We start from the raw sequence: 22838 nt of genomic DNA, 5'->3' as shown, positions 1-22838 counted from the left end.
TAAGCCTGGATTAAGAGAACTGTGCTAATTTTGCTTACTAAATTTTTGCATGCAAATAATTTTAAGCCACTTACACATGTATTTCCTCTGCTGTCTTCATAACAGCTTTAAAGAAATTTTTCTTAAAATTAACTGCTTAGCAATGCATGTTTTTTTTTAATATTTAATTCATATCAAGTCCATATACCACATGCAGAAAAACTATCAATACAATCAAGTTGAAACAAGAGATATTTTCAGACCACAACAGATCTGGATTTTCCTCCCATCATCCTCGGGATTTACCCTTACCTGTAAAGAAAAAGAAAGAGGAAGATGGTGACATAGATAATGCCTTCAATAAATACAGTCATCATCCCGAAGATGAACTTGACAATCAACCTTCATCTCCTGACAGTGATGGAGGTAGGTAACCTTGACACTTTTACAATGACCTTGACAATCAACCATCTCCTGACAGAGATTGAGTTAGATAACCTTGACTCTTTACAATGACCTTTACAGTCAACTTTCATTTCCTAACAGTGATTGAGGTTGGTAACCTTGACTCTTTAAAGAAACTTCAACCGTCAACCTTCTCTTTTGACATTCATGAAGATAGGTAACTGGGCCAATAAAGATTTACTGTCAAATGTTGTCTCGTGAAATTGATTTAAAGATGATCTTTAAAGGTGTTGCCCATGTATGTTTATTGCTCATCTTTAGGAAAATTTACACTTTGAAATTGCAAGATATATTGTGATTTTGTTTTGTATTTTTCAGTTTCCCTTGGTGCTTTAGAATTCTCACTGCTGTATGATTCCAATAACAATGCCTTACACTGTACTGTTGTGAGGGCAAGGGTAAATAGAAATACAGTCAAACCTGTGTTAAATGACCTGTCAAGGAAGAGTTAAATCATTATGAAAATTCACTTAAAGTTTCTTGTTTTTTATGTACTTTATTTCACTCTTTACATTTCACTTATTTTCAAACAAACATTTAGTCTTTAGAAAACATGTGTTTTTAATCTCTTATGGATGCATTTTTTAAAGCGAAAATTGGCATGTGCCACCCACTTCCTTGAATATTCTTGACTCCATCTGAAAGACACATTTATCTCTATATGGATACAGAGCATGAGCACAATTATCAGAAAAAAACTCTATTTGACAAATTTATTCATGTGCCTTTTTCTTTTTAAGATACTGATTTTAACTTTTTTTCAGGAGGTAAAAGCCATGGATTCCAATGGACTGTCAGACCCCTATGTTAAGTTGAATTTACTTCCAGGAGCTAGCAAAGTAAATATTCTTATAGCTTTGTTGATGAAATGAAAATAGACAGTAGAGATAGAACACTTTATAGAGATATTGTAAATTACTTAGGACAAAAAAAATTCATAAAACACTTGAAAAACATCTGTTCGTCATGTGTACACATGTTTAGGAGCAACGCAAATTAACATATGTTTGTCATGTGTACACATGTTTAGGATTAATGCAAATAACATGTTTGTCATGTGTACACATGTTTAGGACCAACACTAATAACATATGTTCAAGACTTGAATTATGGCTGGTCATTCATGAAAAAAACATGCATTTAAAAATCATGGTAATTATATATTTTCCGTAGGATTTTATATGTGTGAAAACATGGTTTTGTATGGTTATTGAAAATGTGTTCACTCGTTTTTATATGCAAAACAAAAATTACATTTCCCTATCAGTTCCTAGCATGTTTCCATATGTTTGAAAAGCATTTTTTGTGTGTAAACTTCTTAAACAACCTTAAAGACTTAATGCATAACTATACCGAATTCTCTGCTTCTGTGAGAAAAAAAATCTTCACTTGTGATTATTAATACAGAGTTATCTCCCCATTACATTGATAATGTTTTATGTTTGACAGGCCAACAAGCTCCGAACAAAGACCATACACAAGACATTGAACCCTGAATGGAACGAGACCCTTACATATTATGGTATAACATCGGATGATATGATCAAAAAGACTCTCAGGTTTGTTTTAGATTACATTATTTATTATAAAAGACTCTCAGGTTTGTTTTACATTACATTATTTATTATAAAAGACTCTCAGGTTTGTTTTAGATTATATTATTTATTATAAAAGACTCTCAGGTTTGTTTTAGATTACATTATTTATTATAAAAGACTCTCAGGTTTGTTTTACATTACATTATTTATTATAAAAGACTCTCAGGTTTGTTTTAGATTACATTATTTATTATAAAAGACTCTCAGGTTTGTTTTAGATTACATTATTTATTATAAAAGACTCTCAGGTTTGTTTTACATTATTTATTTATTATAAAAGACTCTCAGGTTTGTTTTACATTACATTATTTATTATAAAAGACTCTCAGGTTTGTTTTACATTATTTATTATAGGTTCTTTTGTTTCTTACCTTTTTGAGAACAGAATTAGTAGTTTAATACAAATAGACACTCTGTCAGTAGCAAATGAATGTATATATATAAATGAAAATATGAAATTTATTTGACAAGCTTTAGGAACAATCATATTGCAAGGGTTCCCTAAACTAATCTTACTGTATCGAAGCAAGTATAAACAATTATATTGATATTTTTGGGAATGTCCATGTATTGTTTTTATCTTGCAACCATATATTCTAAATAAAACATGCAAAATTTGTCCAAAATAGTTCATTATACACAGGCAAATGTGCCTCACATGAGAATCATATGGTTTGCATCATATGAGTATCATATAAATCAAGCACCATATGATGATCATATGTTTCAGTTTACATATGATTACCATATGGTTATCATATGTGGCACATTTGCCTGTGTATTCAGCAATCTTTTGAGCATGGCAGTCGCAGTTGGCACGTTTAAACTTATTACCTGTTTTTGATGTTGCTCAGAACTGAAAAGGTAACCAGGAGACGATATTAAGCAATTGAAGAATAAAGCATTGCGTTATTTGACACCCTTTATATGTATAGTCGAAAGCTTAGTTGCAGAATAAATTAAAAAAAAAACAAAAACATTTAATGAAAGTTAGTTTTCATTTTTATAAGACCACAAAAATAAAGGTGATATTAAGTTATGATGCTGTCGTTTTTGTGAGTGTTGTTACCTTTTTTTCATTTCAATGCGTTAACTTTAGTTGTAGTAAACCAAATGTCTACTTTTTGCTATTTAGAATGGGTTACTGGCCCCTACCGTTCTGTAAAAAGGGACTAAAAGGGGTAGTACAGGTGTTTATTTTAAAATGACGAACCTTTTATAATTCATTTCTTGTGAAATTCTGTGAGAAGAATATTTATCATTAAGAATAGCATGTAGCATTTTATAAGGAGCTAAAGTGAAAGTGAGGCCATACCATAAAAATCAACTTTTTTATTTCTAGTCTGATTTTGAAATTTTTTTTTCGTTGGATTTTGTTCCATACCAATCAATGTAAGAACATTTTACACTTTTTTTGAGTAACAAGGAGTCAAAGGGGTCAAAAAGGTCATTTTTTGAAAGACATTATTTTTATTTTCATATGATTTCAATGACGTTTATTTTGATTTTGTAAACTTTTCTTCTCTATAAGAGCTTTAAAGCTTAAGAAGTATGCTACCAAATTTATTTTGTCATTAACTGTTTTTTTTATACAAAGTGGTACAAAGTGATCCATGAAAGCATGCTAAAAGCAGAACTTATTACATAATTGACTTTCAAAAATATTTGTGCAAAATTGTGCCAAACCAGTTGTTGTGTCCATAATGAACTGTAAGTCCCTATGTTTAAGTGTGTCAAAAACTGATATTGGGTTCACACTTGCCTCTAGTGAACAGAGTTTAACTTGCTTCAGTCATATCATGCTGCACTTAGCAAATATTCTTATTTCATTTTTATTTGTATGTCTCAGGGATTTAAGAACTTTCAATACTAAAATGGGGGAAAATCATACCATGCTTGAATATATTTGTATTATGAGTTTTAACAGAATTTGTATATTTCCAGGTTAGCAGTATTAGATGAAGATGCGTTTGGTTATGACTTTATTGGGGAGACCAGGGTGCCTTTGAAGAGACTGAAAGCCTTACAGACGAAACACTTCAATGTCTACTTAGAGAAACAACTTCCAGTAAGGTTATATTAATCTTAAGTAGCTATCTTTGTAAGAATCATGCAAAATCAGGAAAAATGTGATACACTCCAAAAAAAGGCTACATATTTTTTTTTATTGTAATTAAGTTGTTTCATGGATCTATACTATGAAATGTGTAATTATTCATTCAAATCTGTCTGCTCTTAGGTGATTCTATTGTATTTGAGTCTCATTTACAGAGTTATCTCCCTTAATTTTGAAATCTACAGTGCATTTTGTATAATTTTTATCTCCTCAGAACACAAGTTATATGAAAAGTTGAATGTTTATTTCTGTTTACTATGGCAATTCTAAGGAAATGTCAAAAATAAAAGTATGTAGGCTTATCACCCATGAATCACATTTTGCATGATTCTTAGCTGGAGTGCTACTTAATAGCTATCTTTTTTCTTGTCATGTATAAAATCTGGCTTTTTTTCAAACCATTTGAGACTGATTTGTTTGACCAAAATGGATATTCTTATTGGATATTGTTTGTTAGAGATAAGGAAATAATTGTCAGTGTTTTGACTGATTGTTTAAGGAGGTGGATCTATGGTAAGGGATATGACTCTTGAAATCAGTGATATGTTTGTATCATTTTCAATTTCACCAAAGCCTAACAAGCTTTCATTTGAAACAGAATAAAATCAGTCCAAGTTACATTGATGCTGACATGAGATTGTTGTAACATGCTGAATACAAACATTCTAATGATTTGTAAGAATTTTGTCCCTTACCCCCTTAAACAAGTACAGATGGCTAAGCTTATAACTGATTGGGTACACCTCTGTATATGGGCTGTTACCAATGAGAATGAAATGAATGGTAACAACAAAGTTACTAAACTAATAAAATCTAGGTGGTATTCTAAGGGAATAGTCAAAATGAAAGTCCATATAACAAATGGCAATATCAGGTCAAAAACCAGACAGTTGGAAACCACCGAAATCGTCCTGACTAGGTACAGCTATTGCAAAATGAAAAGTGCATTAAACCAAGTTTTATAGAGTGCTAAACCTCCCGCTTCCATTACAGTTCATTTATCTGGTATATTAGTTAATAATACGTTAGCCTATGTGAAAGTAATGTCAGACTTATATTGACATCAACAATTTACTGAATAATGTCAGTTTTGAATGTCTCATCCTGTCAGGTTTTCTATCACACTTCTTTGTTTTGTTTTGGAACATCTCACCCTGTCAGGCTTTCTATCTCACTTCTTTGTTTTGTTTTGGAACTTCTTGCCCTGTCAGGCTTTCTATCACATTTCTTTGTTTTGTTTAAGAACGTCTCGCCCTGTCAAGCTTTCTATCACACTTCTTTGTTTTGTTTCAGAACATCTTGTCCTTTCAGGCTTTCTATCACATTTCTTTGTTTTGTTTCAGAACATCTCGCCCTGTCAAGCTTTCTATCACACTTCTTTGTTTTGTTTCAGAACATCTTGTCCTTGCAGGCTTTCTATCATATTTTTTTGTTTTGTTTCAAAACTGCATTTGTAATGACAGTTCAGATTTTGTTTTCTGTCTTGCACAATTACAGTGGATCCAAATTATACGTAGATATATAACACTGTTGAATAAATCTCTAAAGAGAAACGGTTTCTTTCCTTTTGAGTAGTTAATTATTGTATTTCTATAGTCTCCATAGATATATTTAATTACAGTAACATGCAAAAGAAATATAAAAAAAAATAACTTTCTTGACTTCCAAGTGGGAGTAATTTGCTTATTTAAAGATATAACACATTGTTTTTTTTCAGTACCAGGTAGTTACATGTAATCATGGAACATGGCAAAGATATTATAAAAAAAATATTCTAGACTCCAAAGTTTATTTTATTTAAGAAATAAATCACAGTAACTCCATTTTATCATTGTTTTACCATGGGCTGGCCATTTATGTTGCATTGTTTTACCCCAAGTGATATTGAGGGGTTTAGTAACGACATAAATGGCCAGCTTGTGGTAAAACAATGATAAAATAGCATTTCTGTGATGTATTTCAATTCTAATATGACTAGTTTCTCATGTTTTTGTATAGACACAGCCTATGCATTGCATGAAATGTTGGTAATGTGTTTATCGCTTTTTTAACATGACTGTAGTCTAAAGAGCTTTGAGGCATGTCATATTAGAATTCCTTTTTTACAGACAGAGAAAGATGACGACCTTTTAGAAAATGACAGAGGTAGAATACTATTAGGACTGAGGTTTGATACACGGAAGCAGGCTCTCTACGTCTCGGTTGTCCGATGTGCTGGATTAGCTGCATGTGATGCCAATGGATACTCTGACCCCTATGTTAAACTGTAAGTTTACAGGGATGGGTCCAAGATTTCATAAAGGGGAGGTGTAATTAGGGGAATAAGTGAAAAAGGAAAACTGATTATGACATGTTTAATGAATGAATATAATAAATTGCCATATTCAATACAATATTTAGCAGATGATGATAGTTTTTTTTCTTTCTTTTTTTTCTTTTTGAAAAGTGGGGGCTTTGCCTATTACTCCCTCACCTGAACTGCTCCTTGTTTCTATTTATTTTATCAGAGAACTTATTTATAAAGACATGATTATTTTCTTGACCTCCTCAAATCATGTCAGTTTTTTTCGACATTTACTCCAAAGAGGAGATACTTTGTAAGATTGAAGAGAAATTAGTGCAGTTGTGTGATTTCTTTGTTTTTGTGGTTTATTCTGGAACTTGTGTTAATCTGATGATTAAGAAATTAATTCAAGGAAGTATTAAGACTTAAAGAACATTTTGTTTTTTTTGTCAGGGAAAGATAACCCAATCATATTCTGAGACCTTTTTAAATCAATAGAAAACTACTTAAAAACTGATTTTTTTTTTCAAAATTCAATATGCATAAATATATTTTTTTTGGTAATTTAAGAAATTTATATCTTCTGAAACAAGAAAAGTAAAATTAAGATTTTTTAATTAAAAATATTTCCAAGGAAATGAACTAAATGTCGGGCTGTTGTAATTTATCAACTGTTTGATTTATGTTTATAATTTTTTTCAGGTACCTCAAACCAGACAAAGACAAGAAATCAAAATTTAAAACTGTTGTGAAAAAGAAAACTCTTAATCCTGAATTTAATGAGGTAGATGAGTCTAGTTCTGTATGTTTATATTCAGTAGAACTCCAGAAAAGAATCTTGTAAAATGTGACACATGGTTGGAAAGCCTACATATTTTTATTTTTGATATTTTGTTTAAAATGTTATAGTAAACAGAAAGTAATATGTGGCTTTTTCATATAACCCGTGCTCTTAGGAGGTAAAAATTATATAGAATGTAATGTATCAACATGATATTATTATTTTTTTCTCAGGAATTTGTTTATGAAATTAAGCATAATGAGCTGGCAAAGAAAACTCTTGAGGTTACTGTGTGGGACAGAGATTTGGGAAAGGCCAATGACTTCATAGGTAAGGGATTGTTGGCAATTAAGATATTTGAAGATCAACATGGATCTGTTGTTCCATAACTATTTTTTGTTGGCACTTTTCATGCTTCAATCACATAGAAACATTTGTTCTTTAATTTTGAATATAAATAGAATAGTTTGGCATATATTTCAAAGAGAAAACGACTTGACAGGGATGAAAAAGTCAGCCCAAGGCTACCAATAGGTCTTCAATGAAGGAAACCGTGATATCACAAGGAAGGCAGCAGCTGACCCCAAAACATTATTATACAGCAAAAGAGTTGCTCTGTATACTCTATTATTATAAAAATAAATCACTGGTAAATGTGAAAACTAAACAAGACATACAGAGCCTAGAAGAAATTCCTGACTTGGGACAGGCGCAAAAAATGTGGCTGTTTAAAGTATTTTGGTATGATTACAAGCCTTCCTTTTAAAATTTGTCCACTTTGGAAAAAATATTAGGCAATTAAACACAACTTAAAATCAGTATATATAAATGACACAAATGTACAAAATAAGGACTGCTAGCAGTTAACTGACATGCCAGCTCTAGACCAGTTCAAACCTACAAAAAGTTATGTCCTGATCATAAGTAAAATCAGTCTACTCTCAAATTTACTTACATGAAAGACATAGCACAAGATTCTGTCAAAAACAGCAGAAGCTGAATCAATCTTTCATGTATATTTAATCTGAATTTCTTACAAAAATTGTCATGGGAACTTCTTAATGAAAATCACTTTTATTTCTTGTAAAACTTATGATGTGAATTTCACATGAACTATTTTTCAATAAGCACTTTGATTAGCTTGTATACAACTATGTAAAATGATGTACACAATATTATGATTTAATCTTTTAGCAGGTGGTGTACAGCTTGGTATAAAATTTAAAATGATGTACACTATATTATGATTTGTTCTTTTAACAGGTGGTGTACAGCTTGGAATAAATGCTAAAGGGGAGAGGCTCAAACATTGGTTTGAAACACTTAAATCTACAGATCAGAAATATGAGCGATGGCACACATTGTCGGCAGAACTAGTTCCTGAGGTTTAGATTCTCTGTTGTGTATACCTAATGTTTTGTTGTTGTGTGAGTGTCGTTTAATTATTTCAGTGATAAGAAGACTGAATATTTGTTTACAAAATGAATACACATTAATTCATGTTATGGTAAGAAAACTGTTTCTCATCTATCAATAAGCCCAAAATAGACGTTGGTTTAAAAAAAAAAAAGAATGGGTCTTTATGATAAATGACTTAGAATTTGAAGGTGTCTTTCAGCTCAAAAAATATTACAGAACTATTATTAAGTGTGACCAATGCAATTTTTCAAGGAGAGATATTTTGTATAGAAATTTCAACTCAATTTATATGTAAAAATGTACATTGTCAACAATTTTAATAGAAATTATCAAATTAGTTGGGGTCAAGCAAAATTGTTACATTTTCTAATGAGTTCAATAAAAAATACACCATTTCTCTATTTTTACATGCCCAAAACTTTTTGTAGGTTATATTCTGACCCATATCCAGACTAGAACAAAGCATTTTTTTTAATGCAAATTGATATTAGTAAGTTTTGAGAGAAGGAACTTTCATAAAGAAACAAAACTATATAGTACATTCTTCAGTACATATCCAATTTTGTTCTTTTTATTACAGACATCCGTCCTGTTGGAAAATCCAACATTAGGATCATATTCTTAGTATTTAAGATTAGCAAAAAGAAATACATTTGATTGACTTTATGTAGAATAGAATCAAAGTTATTCAATATAACAATTTAGAAAGAAACATAAAAAATGAATCACGGAAACTCCATTTTATCATTGTTTTACCACAAGTTGGCCATTTATGTTGCATTACAACATATTAAAATGGCCAGCCCATGCTAAGACAATAATAAATTAGATTTATTTCGATTCAAATAGGATTAGTTTCTTCATAGTTTTGAATGGACACAGCCTGTGTGTTGCACGGAATATTGGTCATGTGTTTATCACTTTTTTACCATGGCTGTGGTCTTAATAGCTTAAAAGCACATATTATAAGAACTTATTTTGAATAGAATACTTTTAAACTGTTATTCAAAGTCTGTATCCTTTGTTTTGATGTAGTCAAGCCCTACCTACAGTTGTTGTTGCTTTGTCACCCTTACCTAGTCACTTTTGTGCATTAAAAATTTTGTTTTTATTTTATAAGAAAATTGCCCAAATAAACTTTAGTAAGATCATGCCATAGTAAATTAGAGTTGCTTTACTGTAAATGTTTTATATTTCATGGTTGCTGATTTTTGCGGGTTCTGTCAAGTAAAAATTGTCAATTTTTATGGTTTCAATAAATGATTAATGCTATTTATTGACACAAATCAATTTCTCAGGTTTTTTTTTCTTTTAACTTTTTTTCCACCCCAAACAGCAGTATGATTACATTTTATTATATAGATAGCAGTGTTTTATCAAATATTCCCAGTGTAATAAATTTTGATAATTCACTTTGTGAAATAAATTTGGTAATTTCACTCTCAGACTTTCTCCTGCAGAAAGGTCACAACTTTGAAATCAATCCGCCGTTCACAAAATTTGAAATTTATGTTGAAAGAGTAATCAAGGGAACCAAGGTTATAGCGGTTATCAAAAGAATGTAATCCAGGGACAAAGACCAGACATGGAAAACAGACATACACAACAAAGAACATAAAGTAAATAAAATCGTACATACAAAGTAACAAAAGTAAATGAGCAACTCGGACTCCACTAAAAACTGGGAGCATGGACCAGGTGCACCGGTAGGGTAAGCATCCTCTGCTTTTCTAGAAACACCCGCCGAGTTGCTCATAAAAAGTCAAGTCCGGGGTAGACAAATGAGGGAAGGAAAACTATGACCCGTTGAATAAATCAGTTTTCATGGTGCTGATGGATTCACCATAATGATCCACGAGTTCATGATAACGGCCATAAAACTTCTGTAGTGATAACTTCAATCTTGTAGCAACATAACTCTGTTCCAGAAGCCTATTTGTTAGAGTTCTAGCGCGATACAAAAAGTCTGCGTAGTTTTGGCAAGCTCTGGCATAATGTGTGAGTTGTGATATGAACACTCCATACACAGGAGCCGAAGGGATGTTGCCACAGATGAAAGGGAAGTTGACCATTCTGAATGAAAAGTCATCACGTTTGTCGTAAAGTTCGGTCAATAGTTTTCCTTTACCATCGATTTCTAAGTGTAGGTCAAGATATGAGGCTGACTTTACTCCTGAAAGGAAAAAAATACTTTAGGTAGATCATACTTTCTATTTCTAGTCTGTAGAATTTCTAACTTTTTGTAAAAGATGATGTTTAATGAACATACTTCATAATTTCTGTTTAAAAAACAAATGTCTCTGAACTTGATATTGAAATAATTAGTTTACCAAATGTACTGGTAGTTTTTCTTTCAAAATTTCCTTTGAGATTGGCTTTTCATCATATTTATCACTATGTGTTCATGAGAAGAACATGATATACCAGAAATTTTATAAGATGGCCAGAAAGGATAATATGTATGATCTACCCAAAAAATTGTTTCAGAAGCCTTATGAGTTTGTGTTCATCAGGATTTTGTTGGGTCAAACTTAGTTTTCTTCATACTTTTGTCCCTGGTCAAATTTTCTCAATTTTTTATCTATTTATAGGTGTAGATATATTAAAATTAGTTGTCAACAGATAGAAATATACTCCAACTACACTGGGTGATGTATTGGAATAACATTGTCGATCTGTCCAAATTTTTGTTGTTGCAATTATATGGGCTTCTAATGGATGGATTTATTTCAAATTTGGTGTATGGCTTCATATAGATAGGGCTTATGTTATAAATCATTTTGGTTGCTCTTCGTTATCATCTTACTGTGTGAGTGGAGGTATGCATAGCACGACAAGGCATGCAACTTCATGTTGTTATAAAAATCAATAGTAATTATTTTTTTCCCATGTTTTCAGCCAGATGAATATTGAAGAGAAGATGCCTTAACAGAAGACCACTATTATTTGAAGAGTAATCAGCTTTAAATATTACCTTAGATGTAACTGTATATTTATTCCAAATATTTAAGAGTATAAAGTATTTACAAGTATCCTTAGAAATGGAGCTATTGTAGTTTAAACATTTTCTTTTACACTTGATGTATATTGTATTTCAAGTTTGCATACTGCAATCTAATTGACCAACAAAAAGACTTGAGCCAAGAACTCCATGAACTGGCCAGAAAAATTCAGAATTTTGTAATCTCAAGCAATCTACTGTAAACTTGGAAATTTTCATGTGTCTTTTTTTTGGTGATTTCTGTGATCAATTTACTTTCGCAGAGTTTTAAATTCCCTATCTTTTCCCGTGGTATACTGTTATGTTCTTCGAAAAAAATATTCACTTCAGTCTTATTTTCATGCTACAGCTTTTACCATGAAAAAAGAAAAAAAAAACTACCACAAAATTTCTTGGTTTACAGTATTGTATTTTCAGTCATTTTTTACATGTAATTCAGTGTTTTACTTTTTCTGGGTGCTTAGAAGTTGGGATATGAGAAAAATGTTATAAAAAAAAATGATTGCTATGCTTTCAGATCCAAACTTTTGAATTTTTTCTTGAATATTTTCATTTCCATGGTTTGTTATCTTTGTATATTGTGCCACCCTTCACTCGTAAACAATTTGGCAATATTGTACCACCCTTCATTCAGAAGCATTTCAGAAATGTTTTTCATCAGGGCCAGTTCATGTGCTTTCTGGCTCCTTACAGTGGCAGTATATTTTCTGTGATGTACTGTTACTTACTGTGGGTAAAACTTTGGCCACACCTTCTTTGACATTTATAAAAGTTTTATATTTTGTTAAATTCTGTGGCCAGTCGTAGGATAACAAAGATCAAAACTAAATGTTTTGAGTATTATTTAATCAACCAGACAGTGATTTAGATTGCAGTATGAAGAAATAACAATGCTGGGTCTGGTTTCATAAAAAATCTCAAATTGAGGTTTTCTTCAAATTCTTCCTAAACTAAAAGTTTGATCAATCAGATTACTTTAAATTGAAGATTTGAGAGAAAAAAAAAACAGGACTTTAGGAAATTCTCAACTTTGAGAGTTTTTTTATGAATCCCGGGCCTGATCTGAAATAAAATTAATGTACAGAATTTGTATAAAATAGTGTGAAGACTGCTCAGCAGTCTCTCCTCATTAAATTAAATCTAAAAATGGTTTACTAGCAAAACCTCATTTGATTTGATACAAGAAGATAGGTCATCAGACCAAACGTGAAGGAATAAATTAAAAGTTTTGCAAATACTTTAGAATATTCAATTCCTAAGCCTTATATATCAAAATACATCTAATTTTTGGCTTTTTTTTTATATAAAACCAAAAGTTTCAGATTAAGTTTCAAATGTTTGTTGAACATACTATACTTTGATCATAAAATAAAAGTGGCTGTTTCAAATTTCAGGAGTGAAAATATACACAAATTGTGTATTTGATTTCATGAAAGTCATATATGGGAAGCTAAATTCATGGTATGATCATAAAATTACATTGAGTTAGCATGTAGTACCGAAGTCAATGTTCATAACAAAAGTTGAGTTGTTATGTACGCTTGGTATAAATGCTAACTCAAATGTTAATTATTACTGAGAAAAGAGCAGTAATATATGAAGTATTTGTAGATCATTTCATTCATTAAGAAATATCTTTCATGCTTGTATATTCTTATGGTTGTGAAAGTAGTCTGACCTCTTATTACAGCAGATCTTCTCACACTGAAGTCTTTTTTCCATCTCAGATTATGAATGTATGAGTGAACTTGCTGTAATTTGTTAAATGATGAGAAATGGAAGTGGCCTTAGCATTTGGAATCAAAATATCACAAGAATATTTTCATATTCATATTTATTATCTGTTATTATTGTAACTCATAATTATTTAATTTAATATTAAGTACACATACTTTGCTTTGACACACAAATATGTATGTATTGAAATGTGGACAGACTATTTCTGATACAAATTAATCTGTAAATCTGTTTATTTTTTGTTAAATCCTGTACATGTTTTCATTTAAAAAAAAATATATTATTATATATATATTTAAGTAAGTGTAGTTAATCAGGTTTATCAAAGGTAGATTTTAAAATTAAGGGAGGGGGCAGTCTTGACTACCATTTGCTTATTTTGGCCAAATTTTTCTTAAATAAAAAATCCAACAAAATGTGTTCCAATATCCAGAACTCTAGTCTGTCATGTAAGTACATTTTAGAGTAGGCTGATTTTACATACAATCAGGACACAAGTTTTTGTTTAAACTGGTCTGGAGCTGGCATGTCTGTAAAATGATATTCAAAGATATTTTTTTCTATTTACTCAATGCTTTTACTTTTATAAACATTCGAAAAAAAATTAACAAAATTTTGAAATGAAGAGGAAGGAGGTACAACCCCCAGAATTACCTCCCCTGGAACCCCCTTTGTCTAGATAGATATTGAAGTACATTTTCTCTGTATTTTCTATGCAGACCTTTCACTTATTTCAAATAGTTAAAAAATAAGAACGAAGCTTAATTAGGTGCCATTCAAATCAATGAAAATGTGAAGAAAATATTTGTATTAACACATTGTAATTGACACAATTAGTATTATAATGTTTACACTTCCATCATACTGACTTTATTAGTGCCATTTGAGTATTTGATCAATTTTTTTTAATGAACAAATTGTTTTTCAATTTATTTGATTTTTCCAATTTAGATAAATTAGAAATATCAGTTTGATCATTAATTTTGTACTTGAATGATCAAACTGATTTATTGCTCTTTACTTTGTTCAGGTCTATGATCAAGGAGGGAACAGTTCATCCCTACCGGTGCACCTGGTCCATGCTCCCAGTTTTTAGTGGAGTCCCAGTTGCTCATTTGTTTTTGTTGCTTTGTGTGTATTATTTTAGTTACTTTATGTTCTTTGTTGTGTATGTCTGTTTTCTATGTCTGGTCTTTGTCTCTGGATTACATTCTTTTGATTACCGCTATAACCTTGGTTCCCTTGATTACTCTTTCATAGTATAATATTGTTTACAAGTTTGAACAGAAAAAAAGAATACACTTTTGTCTTAATTCAAGTTTGACAAGCTTTTATTTTGCTTCTTTTTTATGGTTGTTTTTTTTTATTTTAGAATTGTTTTGTATTTAGGGTACATCACTAGCTCGTGTGGAAGATCATCAGACTAAATGGTAATCTCACAATCAATCTTTCCTTATCTATCTGCACAAGAGTCTGGTGGTATATATATTATGCCAATTAAACTGATAATACTAATGCAGTACTTGCATCAATAATAATATCATTTTTGTTCAACAATTAATCCATTTAAAATGCTTGACAATTTTATTAAATATTAATGGAATTTCATTGTTATCAAACCTTTCTTCTCTTATTAAGTTTTTTTTTGTGTATATCTATATATAGATGTTCATTGTTTATTTATTTTACAATTACAATATATGTGTCCATGAGAGCAGTTGGGCTCATTTGTTATTTGTTATTTTGTAACACAGTGGTTGTGAATTTTTATTATATATATTGTTGTTTGCTGAAAGACAATTCAAGATATAGAATACCGCTATTTTTGTTTGATTTAAAGTTTGAATTACAACGTCACATGTTTCGTAGATTAGCCGCCTGGTTGAAATTATTTTGACACATGCACATTACAAGGATTTTTGGATTAGGTTAATATTCAGAACAAGACATTAAATGACTGTTTCAGATTTAATAATGTGAACACAGTATTGAAAAACACACTTTTCAGGTTTTGGTGGGTTTTATACGCACAAAAACGAATTTTCCCATCTAAGGCCTAAACACATGAATCCATATGCTTTAAAATATATGAAAACATATGATGCTCTCTTCTTGAGAAATGCTATGGAAGAGAGCCCCATAATTCCTAGAAACAATATTTTTATGAATACTTTACTGTGGTGACACAGTTATTGACATAATAAGTGTTACAATGTTTACATGACCAACATACTGACACAACTAGTGCCATTTGAGTATTTAATCAATTAACAAAAAGTTTTTCAATTTGTTTGAGTATTCCAAATATGAATAAGTTAATTATATCAGCTTGAATATTAATTTTGGAATTGATTATTGGTCTTCGTTTAGTTGTCCTTTTTATGTAGATTGAATAATATAAATAGAGTATAGAAAACACGCATCATACATATGTTTTATGGGTTTTATATTGGCAAAAAAAATAGGTATTTCCATCTAATTACATCAACACAGTATTGTAAAACATACTTTTGGGCTTTCATGGTTTTATTGGGACAAAACTAATATTTTGATCTCAGTCCTAAACGTATGTATATGAAAACATATGTTGCAACCTTCTTTCGTGTGCTTTGATTAAGATATGATATATAACTTACGAGTCATTTTACTGTCCAAGATCTATAAATTAATATACAATATTACCAAAACTTAGTTTGTGTCACCAGGATTCTGTGCAATATGAATCTCATTTCTTAGATTTATTCATATATTTATGTCTTTGATATAATTTCATACGAAATCTGTAGTTGTCATGTGTTTATATGTTAGAGTAAGTGAATTTTTGATTTAATTGGATTTGTTTTATCTCTTTATAAAAAAAACGAGAAATATCTATTACTGTTAAAACAATCTATTTGAAATTATCCCCTCCATTCTATATTAGTTTTATTACAGTCAGGAGGTCACATCTGAATGACTACAAGTCACATGATGGTGTAGACCAATCATACTTAACGTTGCATGATCTTAAAAATGTTTTTTTTTTCATTCTAAAGTGCCAAGCTTCATATGAGGTTACATTTATCACTTCAATGGGCTGGAAATGATTATAAAAAGCTTTTGGTTTAAGTAGTACTCAATCTAAGAATCATGCAAAATGTGATACATGGTTTGAAAGCCTACATATTTTTATTTTTGATATTTTGTTTAAAAAGCTGAAGTGAACAGATGACAACGTGGTTTTTACTCGTTTGTCTACCCTGGACTTGACTTTTTATGAGCAACTCGGCAGGTGTTTCTAGAAAAGCAGAGGACGCTTACCCTACCAGTGCACCTGGTCCATGCTCCCAATTTTTAGTGGAGTCCGAGTTGCTCATTTGCTTTTGTTACTCTGTATGTATGATTTTAGTTACTTTGTGTTCTTTGTTGTGTATGTCTGTTTTCCATGTCTGGTCTTTGTCCCTGGATTACATTCTTTTGATTACCGCTATAACCTTGGTTCCCTTGATTACTCTTTCATATAACGAGATATAATTCATATAGAATGTATTACAGAATTCAAAATTAAGGGTGATAACTCTGTAAATGACATTAAAATACAATAGAAACTGTTGGATTTCCATTGTGGATTATCTCTTAAGAGCAGACAGATTGGAATGAATGATTATACATTACATTATAAAGACCTGTAAAGCAACTTAATTACAAAAATAAAAATGTGTAGCCTTTTTTGGGGTGTATCGCATTCTACAGTATTTGCATGATTCTTACAAAGACTGCTACTTAATTTTGATTAGATTGCTGTATAGTTAAATTATTGTATCTGTTAAAACTCTATTGAAAGTAAATAATGTTTTCACGTTATAATGCGAGTTTCCTTTTACTACACTTGTGTGCCCTATTGCCAGTGCAAATCAAGTTACTCAGAAGTCAGAATAACTCTGAAATATTTTAACAACTGATGAACACAAAACCATATGCAAGGGGAGCTGATATATAACTGCACAAGAAAGAAAAAAATATTTTAAAATCAAAATCGTCTCGCTTGTCATATATTTTTGTACTGTGATGACTACTGTGTTCATATTCTAGGTGAAGATCTAAAATGACACGGGGAAGCTGTGTCAGAAGTCTCTTTTATTTCTAGTTTTGAGTGATGGAAAGATCTATGGATCACTTTCGTGACACACGTATCATATACTTTTCTTTCTGTCGTGATTAAATGAAATGCTAATTCTAGATGTGGTCAAATTTCACGATCAACACTCCAATTTAGCGATTAAGACAATGTTTGTAAAATAGAATTGATATCTCGTTCCAGTTAAATAATTGGAAGTTTATGTGGAAATCTTTGTCATTATGATGCGTTGGTTATCTAGTAAATAACACCTGTAATTATGATAAAAGTTACTATTTTAATTTTTCCTGCATTCAAAGAGATACAGTGGAATGATGCATTGATTATATTGAACATAAACACGGTATCAGCATGGTTACAACATCCTGTGACACAAGAGTTACAAAGAAATATCTCACTTAAAACGACAGATAAAAAGGGAAAGTTATTGATTCAGAATATAAATCTATGAACGGCTTTACCAATGCATTTTACATTTTCTAAATGCATGGAAGCTAGCTACTACAGATACTAACCAGCTATATATCTACACTTGCGATGGTTCAATAAAAATAAATGAAACGTAGGGCAACAATTTGTGGCTTTTGTTATTTACAAACATTTAATCAACTGCAACAAAACATGAAGATGGCACAGAAACTACGATTTATTAAGTTGCGTTTTCCCAATGAATTAGTTAGAGTGATCTTGACCTTATGAAAACTGACCTTAATGATAGATGTCGTTGGCACTCAAGCTTGTATCAGTGTTTCCTTACGAGTTATTAAGAACTCCATTCCATAAAATATATATCTGAGTGATGTGAATTTGACAATTTTCATTCTGACCTTATAATCACAAAACACAGTTTAAAGTTCTTATGGATGCCTTCGAGAACTATGCAAGAAAATGGATAAAACTAGAACAAGAAAACATTGATTCTCTGTCACAGTGGTTAAAGGCCGTGAGGTCTTTAATTTTGAAACGAACGAAAGTTTTAAGTAGGTCAATGAGTACAAAGGCTACATCGGTTTTCAAAGACCCCGATGTAGCAAAAACATTGTCTACTATACATGACAAATATGTTGTCGTACCAGCAGACAAAGCCAAAAGCAACATTGTTTTTGTCTGCAAAACGTTTTACATCCAATATTTATTATCAGAGGTAGACGTAGAAAAAAAATAGCAGTGACAAGACATATACTGCTACCACATTCTCCAAAGAAGAGATTGTGGAAAACCATAAATCTGTGCTATCCTCTTTTGGTCTCTCTACCAAGGACGATGATTGTGATTTATCGTCTATGTACTGGACTCCTAAACTCCACTTAAATCCATACAAACAACGTTTAATAGCTGGATCTGCAAAATGTACCACCAAACCTCTTTCAAAACTTTTAACTTCTATACTTACAACTGTCAAAGAGGGTCTACAGTCCTACCACAATACTTGTTACTCCCGTAGTGGTATTAATTCAATGTGGATCCTGAAAAATTCGAAAGATCCTTTGGAGACAATCAGTTTAAGACTATTATCTGAATATAATAGCATTAAAACCTATGATTTTTCAACACTGTATACTTCTATTCCCCATACTCAGTTAAAATCCCGACTTTAAAACATTATACATCGTTCTTTTTCCAAAAAAGATGGTACAACTAGATACAAATATATCGTTCTTGGTAGAAATTCCTCATATTTTTAAGAAATAATTCCAAATCATCTTCCAGATATACAGAGGAATATGTTTACGAAATGCTGGAATTTTTAATAGAAAACATATTTGTCAAGTGTGGTGGACGTGCTTTTCAACAAACGGTCGGCATTCCAAAGGGAAAACATCGTGCTCCTTTACTTGCTGACCTATTCCTTCACTCTTATGAGGCTGACTGTAGCTGATCCGATCCGAGAGAAAGAATATCGTTTAGCTAGATCCTTTAATCTCAGTTTCCGCTAAATAGATGACGTATTAAGTATTGACCAAACTTTACGACAAACGTGATGACTTTTCATTCAAAATTGTCAACTTTCCTTTCATCTGTGGCAACATCCCTTTAGCACCTGCGTATGAAGTGTTCATATCACAACTGATACGTTATGCCAGAGCTTGCCGAAACTACGCAGACTTTCTGTATCGCACTAGAACTCTAACAAATAGGCTTCTGGAACAGGGTTGTGTTGCTACAAGATTGAGGTAATCACTACAGAAGTTTTATGGTCGTCATCATGAACTTGTGGATCGTTATGGTGTATCCATCAGCACCATGAAAACTGATTTATTCAACGGGTCATAGTTTTCCTTTCCTCGTTTGTCTACCCCGGACTTGACTTTTTATGAGGAACTCTGGGGTGTTTCTAGAGAAGCAGTGCACCTGGTCCATGCTCCCACATTTTAGTGGAGTCCGAGTTGCTCATTTGCTTTTGTTACTTTGTATGTATGCTTTTAGTTACTTCATGTTCTTTGTTGTGTATGTCTGTTTTCCATGTCTGGTCTTTGTCCCTGGATTACATTCTTTTGATTACCGCTATAACCTTAATTACTTTTAACACACACACTTCACACACATTTTATATTGACGTAAAGATCAGAGGTTTATGGTAAGGAAAGTCGAAAGAACCAAGGCACAAATGGCAATCAAAAGAACATAGTCAAAGAAAAACGACCAGACAGTAAAAATAGACACCCACAACAAAGAACATGAAATAACCAAAATAACACATACAAAGAAACAAAGTTAATGAACAACCCATTCTTTACTGAAAACTGGGAGTGTGGACCAGATGCACCGGTAGGGTAAGCATCCTGCTTTATTGTTCTCAATTAAAGGGGTAGAATCACTAACTAGTTCCCGGCCTTCTATTTTGTCAACATTTCAATTAACTGACTGAAATTGCATATTTTAAAGCGAGAATAATGTCTGAAAATATACTAGCTGTTGTGTTATAAATGAGACACAATGATGTCACAAAATTGTCTTCTTTACAGTTTTCATCATCTGCACCATGAAAACCAATTTGTTCAACGTGTCATCATTTTCCTTTCCTCTTCCGTCTACCCTGGAGTTGAGCAAATCGGTGGGTGTTTCTCGAAAGCAGAGGACGCTTACCTTACTGGTGCACATGATCCCTGCTCTCAATTGTAAATGGTGTGCGAGTTGCTCATTTACTTTTGCTGCTTTGTACGTATTAATTTGGTTATTTATATTTTAGTTTTTGTTGTGTGTGTCTGTTTTCCCCGTCTGGTACTTGTCCCTGGATTACTTTATTTTTTTCCCGCTAGAATCTTTGTTCCCTTGATGTTCGACAAATGCGCTCTATATTTTTTTTCCATAAAATACGGGTTTTAACCACAATTTGGCTGAATTTTCTATTTTCATCTATAATTTAAGTGCAACACATTTCTGAACTGGAAGTAAACTTTGGTTTCAATTGAATTCATTCGAAACACTTCAGTTGTTTGGCTTGGTTTTCATAACTTCTGAATATACCAATTTATTTTTATAGCCTGACTTCTGTTTGTCCTAATTAACATGCATAATTCATGGTTAAATTAGTTTGAAATATAAATATAGAAGAGAGGAGGTCAGAAGTCTATAATATCAATACTTAAACATATTCTTGAGATACAAAAACAATTCTTTTAGCATTAGTAAGGTTTTCGACCATATTTGGTAAACAAATTGAACAATATATCAAAGCAAGTTTGCCTATGAAGTCCATCAAAGATCAGTTATAAATACTTCTAATTGTGAAGTACAAATGATCAAAAATACAAGCCTACACGATGTGAAATATATACACGAAATTATGTATAAATTATTAACGCAGATAAAGAAGAAAATATGGTTTATATATCATGTGCAAACGGTGTTTTAGTCGGTGTTAGTATTAACAAATTGAAAAAAGTTAAATTAACTTGGCACCAACTATATAGTTTTTAATTTTAATGTAAAGTTCTAATATACGTTTAACTGTTCGTGCGTACGTATTTTATTTGTTAATATTTATTTACCTTATACTGATAGATACTAGTACAAAACGTGTGCGAATGTTGAACCATATAGGTGGTAATAATTTATTTTCTAACCAACACGTACAAGTGTTCGAGAACAAAATCTAACCTGACATGTCAATATTAAAACCCACTTCGAATAATCCTCTTTCCTGGAAAACACAACATTGCAATGATTATCAATAAGTTATTATGAAATTGTGCATTCTTCAATAGAACTCTACCTATGGTAATGGTAAATTAAAACAAATAATTTTTTTAGAAATACAAAAAAAAAGGATTGAGGGCAATTCAAATAGAAAGCTTTAGTTATTTATGATTTGCACTTTTTTCTTATCATAAAAAAATGGCGCTTGACACGTGTCGCGGAGCTGCTTTATTGTTGGTTTTATTACCGGGTTATTCTCACTTGCAATATGACGGACGCCGCTGGTGGAACCACATTTGTGGAACAGGACATACTTTCCCTTCCAAAGCTCTTGTTGTCACTCAGTATTTGATTGCCGATATTTTTATGTGGTTTACTTTTCATCAGACAGACAGACTTATCATCGTGTTGTTCAGATTTCGAAACAATCAGTCGTCACCCTATCCCCTTTAAATTGCATGCTTGGCGGAGAAATAATGATGACAAATTTTAAAGTCTGCGGTGTGACTCGGTCGGGGATAGAACCCATGACCGAGACGAGCATGTTGTCCTCAGACCACAGAGGCGGTTTTCTATTAATGCAGAATGATACTCTATCTCTTACTGTAATTATCTTGTTTTAAAAATTGTATCTGATTTGTTAAAAGACAATGGGAAAATAAAGTTTGTAACAAAACGTACATGTACTTTAGTGAGAACTCCCAAATGCTGAATTTGCCAATTTTTTCATTGATTTTTTAATGTCAAATATGTTGATTTATGGAATTGTCTGAAGAAATCGGGTTTACTTTCTGACAATCCGATATAATTATCAATTGATGTGATCGCTAAATGGCACTTAAGACAAGATCACATCATGCAATAATTTTTACTTCAGTTTTTTTTATCAAAATACAGTGAAATATATCCAAGCCGAACACTGAATATTCGAAAGAGTAATCACGGGAACCAAGGTTATAGCGGTAATCAAAAGAATGTAATCCAGGGACAAAGACCAAACATGGAAAATAGACACACACACAACAAAGAACAAAGAGTAACTAAAATCATACATACAAAGTAAAAAAAGCAAATGAGCAACTCGGAATCCACTAAAAACTGGGAGCATGGACCAGGTGCACCGGTAGGGTAAGCGTCCTCTGCTTTTCTAGAAACACCCGCCGAGTTGCTAATAAATAGTCAAGTCCGGAGTAGACGAAAG

General features: G+C 31.7%; 1 protein-coding gene across 7 annotated transcripts in view; it reads left to right on the top strand.

Annotated features, from left to right (window-relative positions):
- Positions 1-17226, top strand: part of LOC148606435 (rabphilin-3A-like) — a 54278-nt gene extending 37052 nt beyond the window's left edge. For all 7 annotated transcript variants that reach the window (XM_088544120.1, XM_088544121.1, XM_088544124.1 and 4 more), the window contains exons 9-18: positions 241-405; positions 763-842; positions 1209-1283; positions 1894-2003; positions 3987-4110; positions 6267-6424; positions 7145-7226; positions 7457-7553; positions 8487-8650; positions 11541-17226. In XM_088544120.1, the coding sequence (XP_088400246.1) occupies positions 241-405; positions 763-842; positions 1209-1283; positions 1894-2003; positions 3987-4110; positions 6267-6424; positions 7145-7226; positions 7457-7553; positions 8487-8614 (1019 nt within the window). In that variant the 3' untranslated portion in view covers positions 8615-8650; positions 11541-17226. The remainder of the gene's footprint in view (positions 1-240; positions 406-762; positions 843-1208; positions 1284-1893; positions 2004-3986; positions 4111-6266; positions 6425-7144; positions 7227-7456; positions 7554-8486; positions 8651-11540) is intronic.
- Positions 17227-22838: the final 5612 nt, after the last annotated feature.

Source organism: Perna viridis, chromosome 9 (assembly GCF_037379345.1).
Source record: "Perna viridis isolate PV_CMFRI_1.1 ecotype Kerala chromosome 9, ASM3737934v1, whole genome shotgun sequence".
Taxonomy (NCBI): Eukaryota; Metazoa; Mollusca; class Bivalvia; order Mytilida; family Mytilidae; genus Perna; species Perna viridis.
This window is presented reverse-complemented; position numbering and strand designations above follow the sequence as displayed.